The 13,706-nt window shown below is 50.8% G+C and overlaps 3 protein-coding genes across 4 annotated transcripts; 1 reads left to right on the forward strand and 2 right to left on the reverse strand.

The window, feature by feature from the left end:
- Positions 1-692: 692 nt before the first annotated feature.
- Positions 693-2,163, reverse strand: LOC119291506 (annexin D4-like). The gene is made up of 2 exons (XM_037570271.1): positions 1,914-2,163; positions 693-1,792 (listed from the first exon to the last, which is right to left on the reverse strand). The coding sequence occupies exons 1-2, from the start codon at positions 2,146-2,148 to the stop codon at positions 879-881; spliced, it is 1,149 nt and encodes a 382-aa protein (XP_037426168.1). The 5' UTR covers positions 2,149-2,163; the 3' UTR covers positions 693-878.
- A 2,872-nt stretch (positions 2,164-5,035) lies between these two features.
- Positions 5,036-6,769, forward strand: LOC119291508 (annexin D3-like). 2 transcript variants are annotated; one of them, XM_037570273.1, is made up of 6 exons: positions 5,039-5,227; positions 5,322-5,467; positions 5,597-5,827; positions 5,929-6,144; positions 6,249-6,338; positions 6,438-6,769. In XM_037570273.1, exons 1-6 carry the CDS (start codon positions 5,152-5,154, stop codon positions 6,636-6,638), a joined length of 960 nt encoding a protein of 319 aa, XP_037426170.1. In that variant the 5' UTR covers positions 5,039-5,151; the 3' UTR covers positions 6,639-6,769. The 2 variants fall into 2 exon arrangements, with proteins under 2 accessions (XP_037426169.1, XP_037426170.1); XM_037570272.1 differs by having other exon boundaries at positions 5,036-5,227; positions 5,322-5,827.
- An 84-nt stretch (positions 6,770-6,853) lies between these two features.
- On the reverse strand, positions 6,854-12,918 carry LOC119291509 (mitochondrial fission 1 protein A-like). Its single transcript, XM_037570274.1, has 5 exons — positions 12,666-12,918; positions 11,652-11,781; positions 10,724-10,845; positions 7,774-7,837; positions 6,854-7,193 (listed from the first exon to the last, which is right to left on the reverse strand). Exons 1-5 carry the CDS (start codon positions 12,756-12,758, stop codon positions 7,093-7,095), a joined length of 510 nt encoding a protein of 169 aa, XP_037426171.1. The 5' UTR covers positions 12,759-12,918; the 3' UTR covers positions 6,854-7,092.
- Positions 12,919-13,706: the final 788 nt, after the last annotated feature.

A 13,706-nucleotide genomic window follows, 5' to 3' on the forward strand; every position in this document is an offset into this window, starting at 1 on the left:
ATATTTTAAATAGTTTTAAAATTCATGAAACATATTTCACTTATTTCTAAAAAACAGATTTCACTCGTTTCTTTAAAACTGGGTGCTGAATATATCCCAAACACTGATCTCACTCATTTCAAAACGCTGATTTCACTCATTTGGAAACACTTTCACTTATTTTAGAAGACTTGATTTACTCAATTCAAATAATTTTTTAATCATTTTCAAAGAGAATGATTTCACTTGTCTAAAACAACATATTTCACTCATTTCAAATAACATAATTCAACATTTTTCTAAATCATTGATTTCATTTAGTTCAAAATACTTATTCCACACACTAAAAAAGTTACTAATTTCAAAGAGGCGATTTCACTCATTTCACACAATTTAGAAAAAATGTTTTCACTCATTTCAAACAACTGATTTCAGTCAAATTGAAAAACAGATTTCACTCATTTCAAAAGAGTTATTTCACTCATTTTTAAAAAATCGCTCATGCAGAAATATTAGATTTCGACAATTTCAGAAAACATATTTCACTTGTTTCGGAAGACTTATTTCCCTCATCATTTCAAAACACAAATTTTACTCATTTGAAAATCTGGTTTCATCCATTTCAAAAACACATTCCACTCATTTCAAACAATGATTTAAAAGACTTATTTCACTCACTAAAAAAAATACAATTTCACTTGTACAGAAAAATGTGTCATGGAAAGAAAATTATTTTTATTCAATCATGCGGGATAGTGGAGATATCCATACATTTGGACGTAAGATAAGAAGTAGATAATTAACACGAACTGTCGCTGCGAAAAAGCGATTAATCAATTAAGGTAAATAGCAAAAAGGAGAGCAAATTGACCGGCTCCAGCTGACTGAGCTTCAGTGGATCACTTCCCGATCATGGCGAGCAGCGCGTCCCTGTAATGTCCGTGGGTGTTCTTGGCGACGGCGTCCAGGAGCTTGGCACCGTGCTGTTTCAGGTAGGCCTCCTTGATCTCCTCCATGTCGGCGTCGGAGCGGGACACGACGACGCGGGTCAACGCGGCCTTGGCCTGCTTGTCCGCCCCCTCCTTGAACGCCCCGTCGATCACCTCGCCGAAGTACTTGGCCGGCGACTCGAGGCACCTCACGGCCTCCCGCAGGCACGGCGCCTCGCCGCCGAACTCCTCCTCCAGCGGCTTGCTGTGGAGCTCCCTGTACAGCCTGAAGGTCGCCCGGAGCTGCGGCTTGCTCCTGGTGGCGAGCACGCGCACCACGAGCTCGCTCTGGGCCTTGGCGCCGGGGCCGGCAGAGAGCGCCGCGGCCTCCTCCCTGGCGAGCATCTCGTCGACGCGCGGGCCCTCGTAGCGGTAGGCGCTGACGAGCCCGAGCAGCAGGCGGTTGGCGGCGGCGTCCTTGACGCGGTACGCCACGTCCTCCTCGAGGGAGCGGTGGTAGAGCGCGTGGTAGGCGCGGCGGGCGCCGAGGAGCTCGTCGGCGGTGCGCGTGCAGGCGAGCTCGACGAGGACGGACGCCGGGTGGTGCTTCTTGTGCAGCGCGCGGTGCGCCCAGCGCGCGTCGCGCTCCCACGGGTGCATCGCCCACAGCACCATGAGGTTCTTGAACCGGGCGAACTCCGTCTTGAGGTGGCGCACGTAGTCGTCCGAGCAGCGCTCGATCGCCCCCGCCCCCACCGCCGCCGCCGGCGGCGTGAAGAAGCCCGGGAAGCCCCTCCGGAACTGCGACCGCTTCTCCGGCTGCTTCCTCCACCGCCCCAGGGCCGACACCAGCGCCGTCTCCTCCACGCCCAGGCCGCCCATCCCTGCAGATCCGAACGAAAACATATAGCCGATGGAGCATCCGGAACCAAAAGTGATCGATCAAGAAGAAGAGATCACTGTTCGGTTTCAGGACAGGTGGTTAATTTGGTTCGCCGTACGTACCTGAGAAGGCCTTGGTGAGTTCCTGGTGCTCGTCGGCCATGGTCGCCTCCTTGATGCTCTGGCTCTGGCTCTGCTGCTCTCTCCTGGGCGGCCTGGAACGCAAGGGCGACGGCGACGGCGGTGGAGCTGCTGCTACTGCAGTGCTGCCGTTACTGCTCGGCTGTGCTGCAAGAAACTGCTGCATCGGCTGGCCTTTATACCAGAGGACGCACGCAGGCGTCCACCATCCAGGCATGGCCCAAATGCTTGTTAATTTATACTAGAATAGTAATACTATACCGCCTTGCCCATCGATCCTTCCTGCAACGTCTCTCGTGCATGCATGCATGCATGTTACTACTACGTACCAACTTGATTACAATTCATTCAATCCAGAGAGGGTAACGTTGCAGGAGATTACTAGCTGATTGCCGCTCCATAGAAGCATCGAATTCGCCCTGGCCTGGCCTGCGTCGCTAATAAAAAAACAACCGGAAGAAATTGCATTCATGGTGGTGTGCATGATGGCCACTCGTGCTGCACGTTTCCTTGCACAGTAAGCAACGAACGACGACAGCTGGACAGATATAGGCGTGGGCACGATCGTTGAATTAATTAGTTCAACGTCCCCGCTAAATTTATTGGCAACACATGGGACTGCCGTTCATTAGGAAAGCAATCCAGCGCTGCCATGCATGTGTCGACGTCGCTAATAAAATTTAAGAAGAAGAAGAAAAATGAAACGAAGAACAGAAGATGGGACACGACGAGTGTAAGGATGTGTCCATGTAATGCAACCTTGAGCTACGTTTCACACGATTTTCTGTTGAATATTTCATCGCATAGTAGAGCTCTCAGTAACTCACGATTTCCGTTTCTCCCTCTCTCTCATCTCTCATTTAGCAATCAATCCATCATCTCCCAATCCTCGTGGAAAGCACACGCATATAGTATTATGTTCCGTCGTGCTCGTGGCATCCATGTGCAGATTATAATTAGATTAGAAAAAGATTATAATTAGATTAGAAAACGAGCTATTTGGGAACGCGCTTTGGTCGTGCGTTCCACCATCCACCGGATGCAACTCCTCCATTTTTCTTGAGATTTGTTGCAGTGTGTATTAAGGGCAGATGATCTATTTTTGACAAAACAATCGGTTCGCCCCATCTTGCATGTGAAGGACTAAGGAGGAGATCAGTGCGATCTGGTTGCTTTGACAACATCAAAGGCATTGATTGATTGATTAATTAGTAGAGCTAGCTGTAGGTGGTAGATAATCTTCTTAGGATCTTATTGCTCAACAGCCCTACCTGAGGGGTGACAATGGAGGACTGGTCGGGTAGTGTTCCTTTCAGAATTGGAAGACAGCATTGCTTCTTCCCAGTCTGGGATTTTTCACTCTCTTCTTCGTGAGGGGGGATATGTGAGATCCTTTTTACTTTGATAGATACAAATATTATGTTAGCCCGTGATTTATCTACCCATATTAATGTGATTGTGTAAATAAATATTTATCAAATCCTACCCGAGCAAAACGTGATTGATTTACCTAGCTAAATAATTTTTAGAATTTTATTTGATATGATCACTTATTTGATGAAAATTTATTGGCTTATCAAAAATATAATTTTATTTAACAAGTCAACAAAAGGTGGGGCAGTTAAGATAATTTTCAACAAAAACTGATGAAAATACCAGAGATGTGAGGGGGAAAGTCAAAACGAAGAAAGGGAGGAGGGCCATATGTAAGGTTGACAAAGTGTTTTGCATGACAAGAAAGAGAACTTTATGAAAACCGATAAAAGAACACTATTCTTTTATACATCATTTTTATGTGACTAACTAGATGTCATGTGACTGAAAATCGAGCCGTTGGATGCAAGATGGATGGCCAGATAATCTTCTTCAACCTCCAAAACAATTCATTGTTCATCTTCTACCTCTGGACCGACGATCTACCACAGGCCTAACCGCCTGCTGCCGCCGCCCGTGGCGAGGCCCGCGCCAGCCTCGCCCCCGCTCCCCCTAACCGCCTTCCACCGCCGTGCTGCCGTCACCCCCGGCCATCCCTCTAACCTCGACCATGAACAATTTTTCCGATGAACTGCACCCCTACCCCCAACACCACTAAGATAGATCATGGGGTCAACCTGCCACTAGGATAGATCATGGGGCAGCCTGCCACCCTAAGATAGATCACGAGGTAACTTCTCCGGCGAGTGGCGATTGTTTCTTCCTTCCCTCTGGCGGCTGCCTCGCTTATCTCTCTTTCAGGCGGTTCTTCCTCAAAAATATTACGCACGTCTACGCAAGATATAGATCTATTTCCTCCTCCACAAGAATAACTCTTCTCCTTCCATCGGCGCCGTCGCTGGTCTGTCCCATCTCCTATGGTCTCTAGGCCATGGAGGTGCGGAGGATCTCGGCCCCTCGCCGGCGGGAGGGACCCTGTTCTCGTTTTTGTTAGAGTCAGCGCCTTGGTTGGGCTGTGTGGCGGCGGCGATATGTCCCTTGGTAGGAATAATGTCCACGTTCTATCCCCGCCCCGATGGTGCGTCAAGCATCGTCGGAGGGCGTGTGAAGGTTTGTCTCCGTCGGATCTTGCGGAATTCAGTCGGTGCTGGTCTTCGGTGGATCTATTTGGATCCGGTGTCCGTTCGTCTTCGTTTATGTGTTTACAGATTTGATCCTTCTGATCTACGACTTTCTTCATCGGCTTGGTTGCTACTCTAGTGCGCTGATCCTATGAGGCCTTAGCACGACGAGTTTCCGACTGTCTACTACAACAAGGTTTGCCCGACTCCGACAAGGGAGAGGCGGTGATGGCGGCGCGCTTGCTCTACTGCTTGTAGTCGTCACTAGGTGGTCGATGGACATAGTTGTATTTTTTGTTACCTATGTTGTTCTTTGTAGTGCCATGATTGAACATGAATAGATTGAAAGTTTCTCGAAAAAAGAAGAAGAACGAAAATCGACTGACCCAAATTCTATTTTCAGGCGACTTACATCTAGTTGTTGTGTTTATTTTAAACAGTAGATATCCTACCAAAAGAAAACAAGACCAAGGCACACTCAAAACATCGGAGACGGTGAAAGAAAAACTGAACCGCGGGGCCCAAACGTTCAATCTAGAGTCCCTATTGCACGCCCTCGGCCAGCACGCTCTCTCACCTACCAAGAAAAACTTGCAACTCCTTCCTCCTTCGCTCCCTCCATCGAATCATCATCCTCTGTGCAGAGAGCAGCTAGCACGCGGGAGATGGCGACCATCGCCGTCCCGACGCCCCTGCCGTCCCCGGCCGCCGACGCGGAGAGCCTCAGGAATGCCGTGCAAGGTAACGTACCAACGTTCATACATGTTGATCATCTCCTTTCTGCGCGTTTTGTGTCAAGCGCTCATGTTTGCCGGTCGATTTCTGTTTATTCAAGGCTGGGGCACGGACGAGAAGGCCCTGGTGGAGATCCTCAGCCGGCGAACCGCCGCGCAGCGCGCCGAGATCCGCCGGGCCTACGCCAGCCTCTACAAGGAGTCCCTCCTCACCCGCCTCCACGACGAGCTCTCCGGCCACTTCCAGGTACTCGCACCACACCCACAGTCGATCAATGGAAGCTTGTATTACACGGTGATGATCTGTGCTGCAGCACGGATGATGACGATGTGCTGCTGCGTTTGTACTCATTTCATTTCTGGTGATATAATTAAGAAAGCGATGGTGCTGCTGGCGACGGACCCGGCGGAGAGGGACGCCAAGCTGGTGAGGGAGGCCCTGGGCAGGCGGGGCGACGACAGGGACGCGTGGGTGCTCATCGAGGCCGCATGCGCCGCCACGCCGGAACACCTCGTCGCCGTCCGCCGCGCCTACCGGTCCCTCCATGGATCCTCCCTGGAGGAGGACGTCGCCGCCTGCTCCGCGTTCCAAGAACCGCTCAGGAAGGTGACCACTCCTGGAAAAGAACCGAGCAATCCATTCCAGAGTAGTAGTATGTCTAGTATAATGTTCCTGGCTCCTGGGTGCTTGCTTCTTGGTTGTTGCAGCTGCTGGTGAGCCTGGTGAGGTCGTACCGGTGCGCGGAGGAGAGCGTGGACATGGACGTGGCCAAGCTGGAGGCCGCGCAGCTGGCGGAGGCCGTCAGGAGGAAGAAGCAGCCGCACGGCGGCGAGGTCGTCCGGATCGTGAGCACCAGGAGCAAGTCGCAACTCGCAGCCACGTTCCGGTGCTACAAGGAACAACATGGCAGCGACATCGAAGAGGTTTATTAATTATCACCTCTTTTTGTCTAACTAATAGTAGTACGGATCCAACTGGTGAACTGAAGCGCTTGTTCTTGTTGCTGTTGCTGCTGTTGTTGTTGCAGGACATGAAGCAGTACAGCAGCAGCCAGTTTGCAAGGATGCTCAAGATTGCTGTCTGGTGCCTCACATCTCCTGAAAAGCACTATGCAGAGGTACGTCACGGCACGCAGATCAATCAAACACGTGGGAATTTTCACTGATCCTGTGGTGTGGGAGATGAGATGAATCCTCACTGTATGTTCGTTGTTCAGGTTATCAGGTACTCCATCTTAGGACTTGGAACGGACGAGGACACACTCACCAGGGCAATCGTGTCCAGGGCCGACATCGACATGGAGAAGATCAAGCAAGAGTACAGGGTCAGATTCAAGACGACCGTAACAGACGACGTCGTCGGTGATACCTCGGGGTATTACATGGATATCTTGTTGGCCTTGGTAGGGAAGGAGTGAAGATTGAAAGAATTTTTTTCATTACTACCACAAGACGAGAAACTAGACCATACCATGTTGTTTGTTTGGGAACATTGTGTCATCAAATTGTAAAAGCACAAACCAAAATAATTCTACAATTATCTTATGCTCTTCTGAAATTTTCGCGTCAACATCTTCCGTTGGCACAAGGAGCAGCTCCTCTTATGCTTGTAAGATGGATTATCAGAATAATATGAACCGAGGCAACAGTCTATGATCTAGCATTACTTAACATGCATTCTTCGATCCAACGGTGGAAATGTCGTAACATGAGAACTCATAGTGTGATTAAGGTTGGTTGTCCACCGCGGAAACAGGACAGGAAAAGGATAAGTGCGCACATGCGTGGTTGCAAGAGTGCGAAGGTAAGATTACGCAACTTTACATCAGGTTCTTGCTCATCTAATCATCTTATTCACTGCATACCGGAGCCTCATTTCTTCCTGGACGATGAAGCAGCAGCTATGATTCCACCAGCAACAAGCCCCACAAGTCCAAAGGCGCCAGTCACAATGGCCATGCCAATCATACCATCTGCATTTAAACATCAGTCAGTCATGTTAATTCTTCCAAAGGAACCAAGTGGTACAGATCACAAGTGTTACGTATGTCAAATAATTAGAGGATGCATGGCCCAACATTTAATTTCGTGGCATGTGAAGAAACAGACTTGTATAAACATATCATTTGTTGATCCTTCTCAACTTTATTGGGTGCCCGCTGACAGCAATGGGCTTGGGAGGTCCTATGCTCGCAGTATACTAGAAGAGCATTTGCTACTAAAGAACATTTGCCCTGATTAGTGTATTTGACATGTGTCCGTGAAGAGAGACCTGAAGGACTGAAATATCACCAAACAACTAGCAATGGACAGGGGTGCCATGATTAGATTTCGAGATCTTATGGATTTCAACTCCAGCCCACCCCAGTACGTTTGGGACTGAAAGGCTTTGTTGTTGTAGTAGTGTATTCGACATGTACAGTAAATGGTAGCAAATTAAAAATCAATTTACACTATTTTTATCTAATAGTCTGAGATTGCAGAAATCAAAATACTGTGCATTCATCTATATAGTATGAGATGGGACACTGCATGTCCAATGACATGTCCTACCTCTTTTGGTTTTCTCTTCAAGGAGCCTTTCCAAAGTAAGAGCTTGCCTCCAGTGAGGTTGAACCTGGAGAACATGTGATAGTGCACATTGATTAGCAATTTAGCCTCAAATTCAGGAGCATGCCATAAAGGATACAAAGTAAAGCTATAGACTAAACATAACAAGTCAAACTATCATTACCAAAACTTTACTAAAGAAAATTACATTACATTCAGCCAATTCGGTAGCAGTTTATACAAAATGAAGTAATTCCATATTGTAATTGTCTAATGGCATGTTTTCCAGCGTAATGCCTTCATTTTTCAGAAAATTAGTAAACATGATCATAACCCTGGTAGGAGCTAGGGCCCTACCAGATCTAGGGCGTAGGTTGTATGGGAAGGAGGGGGAAGGACGAGGGCTGGTGCGCGGCGGCCGGCGGCGTGGCGCCGTCCTTGCGACGGGAGCAGCGGCGGCGAAGGCAGGAGGGGGGGTTTAGGTCTCCCGGCTCCCTAAGGGAAGCCGAGCAAATTATGATTGCTTCTTGCTTGATTAGATTGATACATCTCCTCTCCTTATATAGAGAGGTTTACTTGACTCCTAAGCAAACGATCCTAATATGATAAGATAATTGGGCTACGCCCCTAATTAAGATACTTGGGCCATAACCCACTGGGCTAAGCCCCTATGCCGGTCATAACACTTCTCCCCGCCTGCACAAACAGCTCGTCCTCGAGCTGTAAGGTGGGGAAGCGCTTGCTGAACTCCTTGAGGTGATCAACCAGCGTCAAACACCTTCGCGACAGCTGGGGCGGCAAGGTCGGCGGCGACGGCGTCCTCCGGAATGTAGTCTGCAACCTCCAGGTAGAAGAGTCGCGGGCAGGCGTGGCCGGGCGTGTAGGGCTCGTCGCAGTTGAAGCACAACCCTTGGCGGCGACGCTCGAGTAGCTCGGCCGAGGTGAGCCGGCGGAACGGGCGCGCCGCGGTCGCGGCGAGGGGTGCCGCGGAAGCCTGAACAGGCCGACCCAGAGCGGGATCTGGCCAGGGTAGCGACCCAGTGGCCCGGGACGGTGACTCCTGCTGGACGGCCACCGCGCGGCGCTCGAACGCGCGGGCGTAGTACATGGCCGTCTGGATATCCTGGGGTCCCTGAAGCTCCACGTCCACGCGGATGTGATCCGGAAGTCCACCGACAAAGGGGTCGGCCCGCTGCTGCGCAGTCACGCCCGACGCGTGGCATGCCAGGGCCTGGAAACGGTCGGCGAAGTCCTGAACCGTGGAGGTGAAGGGAAGGCGGCTCCCACGGATCGGGGGCCCAAAACGAAGGAGGCAGAGCTCGCGGAAGCGCTCCCAAGGGGGCATGCCGCCCTCGTCCTGCTCAAGGGCGTAGTACCAGGTCTGGGCTGCACCGCGGAGGTGGTAGGATGCCAGCCAAGTGCGCTCCGACGCGAGCGTGCGCTGTCCACGGAAAAACTGCTCACACTGGTTGAGCCAGTTAAGCGGGTCCTCCATGCCGTCATAAGTGGCGAAGTCGATCTTGGCGAACCGTGGCGGCGTCTGGGTCGGCGCGCCATGGCCGACCGACTCGACGGTGCGGAGCAGTGATGATGACGGCACCCGGTCAACGGTGGGGAGACCGTCATAGGCCCCCGCGGAGCCAGACGAGGCCCCAGACTGCAGCGTGGGTACCGGTGGGTCCCTGGCCTCCGTGTAAACTGGCGGTGGTGACGTCCCGGTTAACCAGGCCAGGATCTGGGACGGTGACGGCGGAAACCGGACCTGCTGGATCGGGAGGCCTCCCGGTGTGGACTGGCCCAGTCTGGAGCTGGGCGGCAGCTGGACCGGCGCGGGCGGCGCGGTTGGTGCGGCTGGGACCGGCGCGGGCCATTGCGGCCACTGCGGCGCTGGGGCGGGCGCCGATGGCGCCGTGAGAACCGGCGCGGGCCACTGCGGCCAGGACGGCACTAGGGCGAGCGGATGGGCCCCGGCGATCGCTGCAGGTACCGAGTACCAGGGCAGGTGCAGCAGCGGCGGAGGCGACCCGCTGGGTGCCCCGCCTGGAACAGCGGCAGCGGTGGCCCGCCCATTGCAGGCGCGCCCTGGGACGGCCACGGCAGCGCGGGGTGGCTGTAGGCGGCGGTAGTCGCAGCCGGCGGAGGTGCGGGCGGCCCGGCCAGGTACAGATGGATGCTCTGGACGGCCGTCACGAGATCCCGCAAGATGTTGGTGACTTCTTCCGGCGTGAAAACGGCGGTTGTCAGCGCAGCGGAGGTGACCGGGGCCGGCGGCGTGGGGGAACCAGCAGTGGTGACGGTGACCGGGGCCGGCGGCGGTGGGGAACCGGCGGTGGTCAGCGGTGCGGTGGTGATGATTGGCAGCGGCGGCGTTGGCGTTGACGAAGACATGATCGAGCCCGAGTCTCTGGATACCAAATTGGTAGGAGCTAGGGCCCTACCAGATCTAGGGCATAGGTTGTATGGGAAGGAGGGGGAAGGACGAGGGCTGGTGCGCGGCGGCCGGCGGCGTGGCGCCGTCCTTGCGACGGGAGCAGCGGCGGCGAAGGCAGGAGGGGGGGTTTAGGTCTCCCGGCTCCCTAAGGGAAGCCGAGCAAATTATGATTGCTTCTTGCTTGATTAGATTGATACATCTTCTCTCCTTATATAGAGAGGTTTACTTGACTCCTAAGCAAACGATCCTAATACGATAAGATAATTGGGCTAAGCCCCTAATTAAGATATTTGGGCCATAACCCACTGGGCTAAGCCCCTATGCCGGTCATAACAAACCCATATATGAGTCCTACTTTGGGCTTGCTTTCTAATAAGGAAATAAAAACACAATGTTAAGATAACATTTAAACTCTCTCAATTGCCTTGATTAATACCCCGGAAAACTTTCCTAATTAAGTAAAACTTTCCATAATGGTAATGATGGTAGCAATAAATGAAATGATATGTTGAGTAATCAAACCTCTAAGCATCTTTCCAGAAGCTCACGGCTTCTTGTGTAATCCCCATTTCTGTAGTGTCCAACAGCCAACAAATAGAGCTTCTCCCTTGTTTGTAGCGGACTGTTAGACTTGCCGAAAGAAGCTGAGAAATGCCAACACAAATCATGAGTTCTGCCCCAGGGAAAGCGGCAAGTTCAGATAGGAAAAGTACAACTGTCAAGTGAGAAACAAAATGCTACAATAAGTAGGATTGGCTTGATTCAAATGAATGTGCAAGACTGGAAGCCTAGGATGAGCACAGCCTACATTTAAGTAGGATGTTTTACTTTAAGCAATGGAAATCACATATTAATGACACTATAATTGGTTTTCCAGGTGACGGGGCTGTTAGAAGACTGATAGGACCACTGCAATGGACATCCATCCACACGGCAGGACAGTTTATATCTTCACAACAACACGGATAAGATTTATGCATTATCACTTTAAGAAGAGAGAAAAATAGCACAGTCAAATACAGTAGTCGATGCTCCGAATCTATACATAAAAGAGAAGATCAGAACTCAAAATTCAAGACATGTACAGCATCTCAACATGCCATGACAGCCATGTGGGTGTGGCCCTCCAACTTAACAAATGTTCTCATGTGATAGATTCTAAGAAAAGGCACTCGACTGATGAAAACTGAAGAATCAGAATATACCAATATGAAACAAAAATCAAAATGAACATGTGGAACAAACACACAAATAACTCAAGTACCACATGACTCCTATTTAGTTCACCAAGGCATATGCATTATTTCAAAGGAAATTTTCAGAAAATACGATGAACACTCATATCTTGGAAGTAGTAAAGTACTACTACTCAAGTCAGTCAAATCCTATCATCATTAACAAATTTGGATAATAAAACTGTTAAGTACAGTATATAGAATGGATGCATCACCTTCAAGCATTCCAATGCCGCGGTTGACATCCTCGGGCTGCCTAGAGTGAACAAGCGCCCATGACAGTCTCATGAGGCTGTCGTTCTTCTGTTCTTCATTTGCAGCCTCAGCAACCTCTGTCTCACAACCCTGACACAAAAGTGCGTACAATAATAGATTAGACAAACACAAAGGAGTGCATGATCAAGTACAATCCAATTGGATATGGAAGCATACAAAAATAATAATGGTCACCTAAGCTTCACATCACATATATAGTAGTGTGAGGGTGGAAAGGATTCAACGGAAGACAAAGATCTGGTCTCAGAATCAATTGATCAGTTAAAGTAACATCAAATGCCTATAATGTTTGTTCGCTTAGCGCCACAGTCAACGAAATAACAAGACTCGTCTCTGAATAGACGAAAGCACAGCATGAACTGGGGATTCGGCAGACCCCGAAAATCCACATGACCACGCCCAAATTTCCCTGCAATCCGCTGAGAATCAAGGTCTGGCATGGTGGCACGGGTTGTCCAAATGCATCTGATTACGTAAACCCAGGCACATTCCGGAAATTCGCCCGCAAACGCAACGCAATTAGACATCAAGCCAGGCTCAATCAGTCCGATAATGGTTGCCCTAGGTTGACACATGGAATTGAGTAATCAAATGCAGTAGAAAAATCACAAAACGTCTGGTTGCTGAACATGACCCCTTAACGCCACCGGAAATAGCTTAACAGGCACCGATTTAGATAAACAAAGAGTAAAGCGCAGCAGTGTCGATTCCGCCCAAACACAAAATCCCCATGATGGGACGCAATTCCCCTTGGCGCTAGAACTAACAAGCCGGCAGGGACTGTCACTCAAAACGCGCTTAATTCGTGAATCCCCGCACACTCCAGCGGAAATTTGGATCCCCAAACAAGCGGCCAGCAACAGAGCGGAGTACACAGCGGAGTAAGAGAAGGTCCGAGCCAGAGGCGTCCATGGGGATTCTCGAGGAAGGGGCGGGGGGCAGGGGGCGCTTACGGCGATGATGTCGCGGTCGCACACGGGGAGGGTGTCGCTCCCGCGGAAGATCGAGCTCACCGACTCGAAGAACTGGCCGACGTGCCCGTCCATGTTCTTCCTTTTCCCCTTTCCGCCGCCTTTTTTGGGTGTTTTTCCGGAGCCGTTTGATCCGTGTTCGGGAGAGCTGTGTTTTATAGGAGGTTTTTGCTTCGTCACGGGAATGGAAGCCTTGGTGGCTAAGGTAGAAAGGAAGGTATGGGCCAACTAGTCGGAGTTGCCAGACGGTTGCAACTATTAGCAAGCGAAGCTAGGCACGACAACGGTGCTCGAGTACCCGCCTCCCGGGGCATCCGCATCTCCGACGCTCCACCGTGCCGTCCGATCCATCCATGCCGCGCCCCGTTGTTAGGGTGGCGGCCTCCACACCGTCCGATCCGTCAGCGACGCACTCGCTGCCCGTGTGGTGTTCCTCGTGCCGTCCGGTTGCGTAACCATACATCACTTCCCAGTGACATGGGGGGCCATGACATGTCGGCCGCAGGCCTTGGTCATCCGACGTATTTTGCGTTGGTCCATCATTTTAGTCGTCGGGTGAACATGAGCGTCGTGCTTGCTTCGTCTGTGTACTCCACCCAGCTAGTACGCCTCGTGCGAGCATTTATGCTTTGTGTGCGCTTTCTCGCTCGTCGGGTAATAGCAACGGTTTGCCTGGTTCAATTGTGTATCCCACCCGACTGTTGTGCCTTGTTGGCCGTCGTCTTTGTTTGTTCAGCGGATGGGCATGTGCTCATTATCCATTGTTAGGGTGTTAGTCGACCTTCTCTGTTCGACATTGGACGGTCCAATCGCGGTGTGCATGCTTTGACGGCTGGTGAGCCTGCCGGATTAATGAACATTGCTTAGATTTGGCTCTTCGTTGTTTGCTTTCTATTTGACACCGTTGGGTATATCCGATTGTCTGATATCGTTAAGTGTGCCTCCTGCGTGCCTTACGAGCTTCTTCTACATGTGTTTGGTGGTTCCTTTCAAAAGGTCACAGAAAATCAAGTTTATTTTGTT

This window comes from Triticum dicoccoides, chromosome 4B, assembly GCF_002162155.2.
Source record: "Triticum dicoccoides isolate Atlit2015 ecotype Zavitan chromosome 4B, WEW_v2.0, whole genome shotgun sequence".
NCBI lineage: Eukaryota > Viridiplantae > Streptophyta > Magnoliopsida > Poales > Poaceae > Triticum > Triticum dicoccoides.

Excerpts from the sequence above, each read along its gene's own strand:
- LOC119291508 (XM_037570272.1), top strand. The coding sequence starts at position 5,152 with ATGGCGACCATCGCCGTCCCGACGCCCCTGCCGTCCCCGGCCGCCGAC. Across the intron at positions 5,828-5,928 it reads TCCAAGAACCGCTCAGGAAG|CTGCTGGTGAGCCTGGTGAG; the intron begins GTGACCACTCCT and ends TGGTTGTTGCAG. Across the intron at positions 6,339-6,437 it reads CTGAAAAGCACTATGCAGAG|GTTATCAGGTACTCCATCTT; the intron begins GTACGTCACGGC and ends TTCGTTGTTCAG.
- LOC119291506 (XM_037570271.1), bottom strand. The coding sequence starts at position 2,148 with ATGCCTGGATGGTGGACGCCTGCGTGCGTCCTCTGGTATAAAGGCCAG. Across the intron at positions 1,793-1,913 it reads ACTCACCAAGGCCTTCTCAG|GGATGGGCGGCCTGGGCGTG; the intron begins GTACGTACGGCG and ends TCGGATCTGCAG.
- LOC119291509 (XM_037570274.1), bottom strand. The coding sequence starts at position 12,758 with ATGGACGGGCACGTCGGCCAGTTCTTCGAGTCGGTGAGCTCGATCTTC. Across the intron at positions 11,782-12,665 it reads GCGACCGCGACATCATCGCC|GGTTGTGAGACAGAGGTTGC; the intron begins GTAAGCGCCCCC and ends CTTTTGTGTCAG. Across the intron at positions 10,846-11,651 it reads CGGCATTGGAATGCTTGAAG|CTTCTTTCGGCAAGTCTAAC; the intron begins GTGATGCATCCA and ends GGCATTTCTCAG.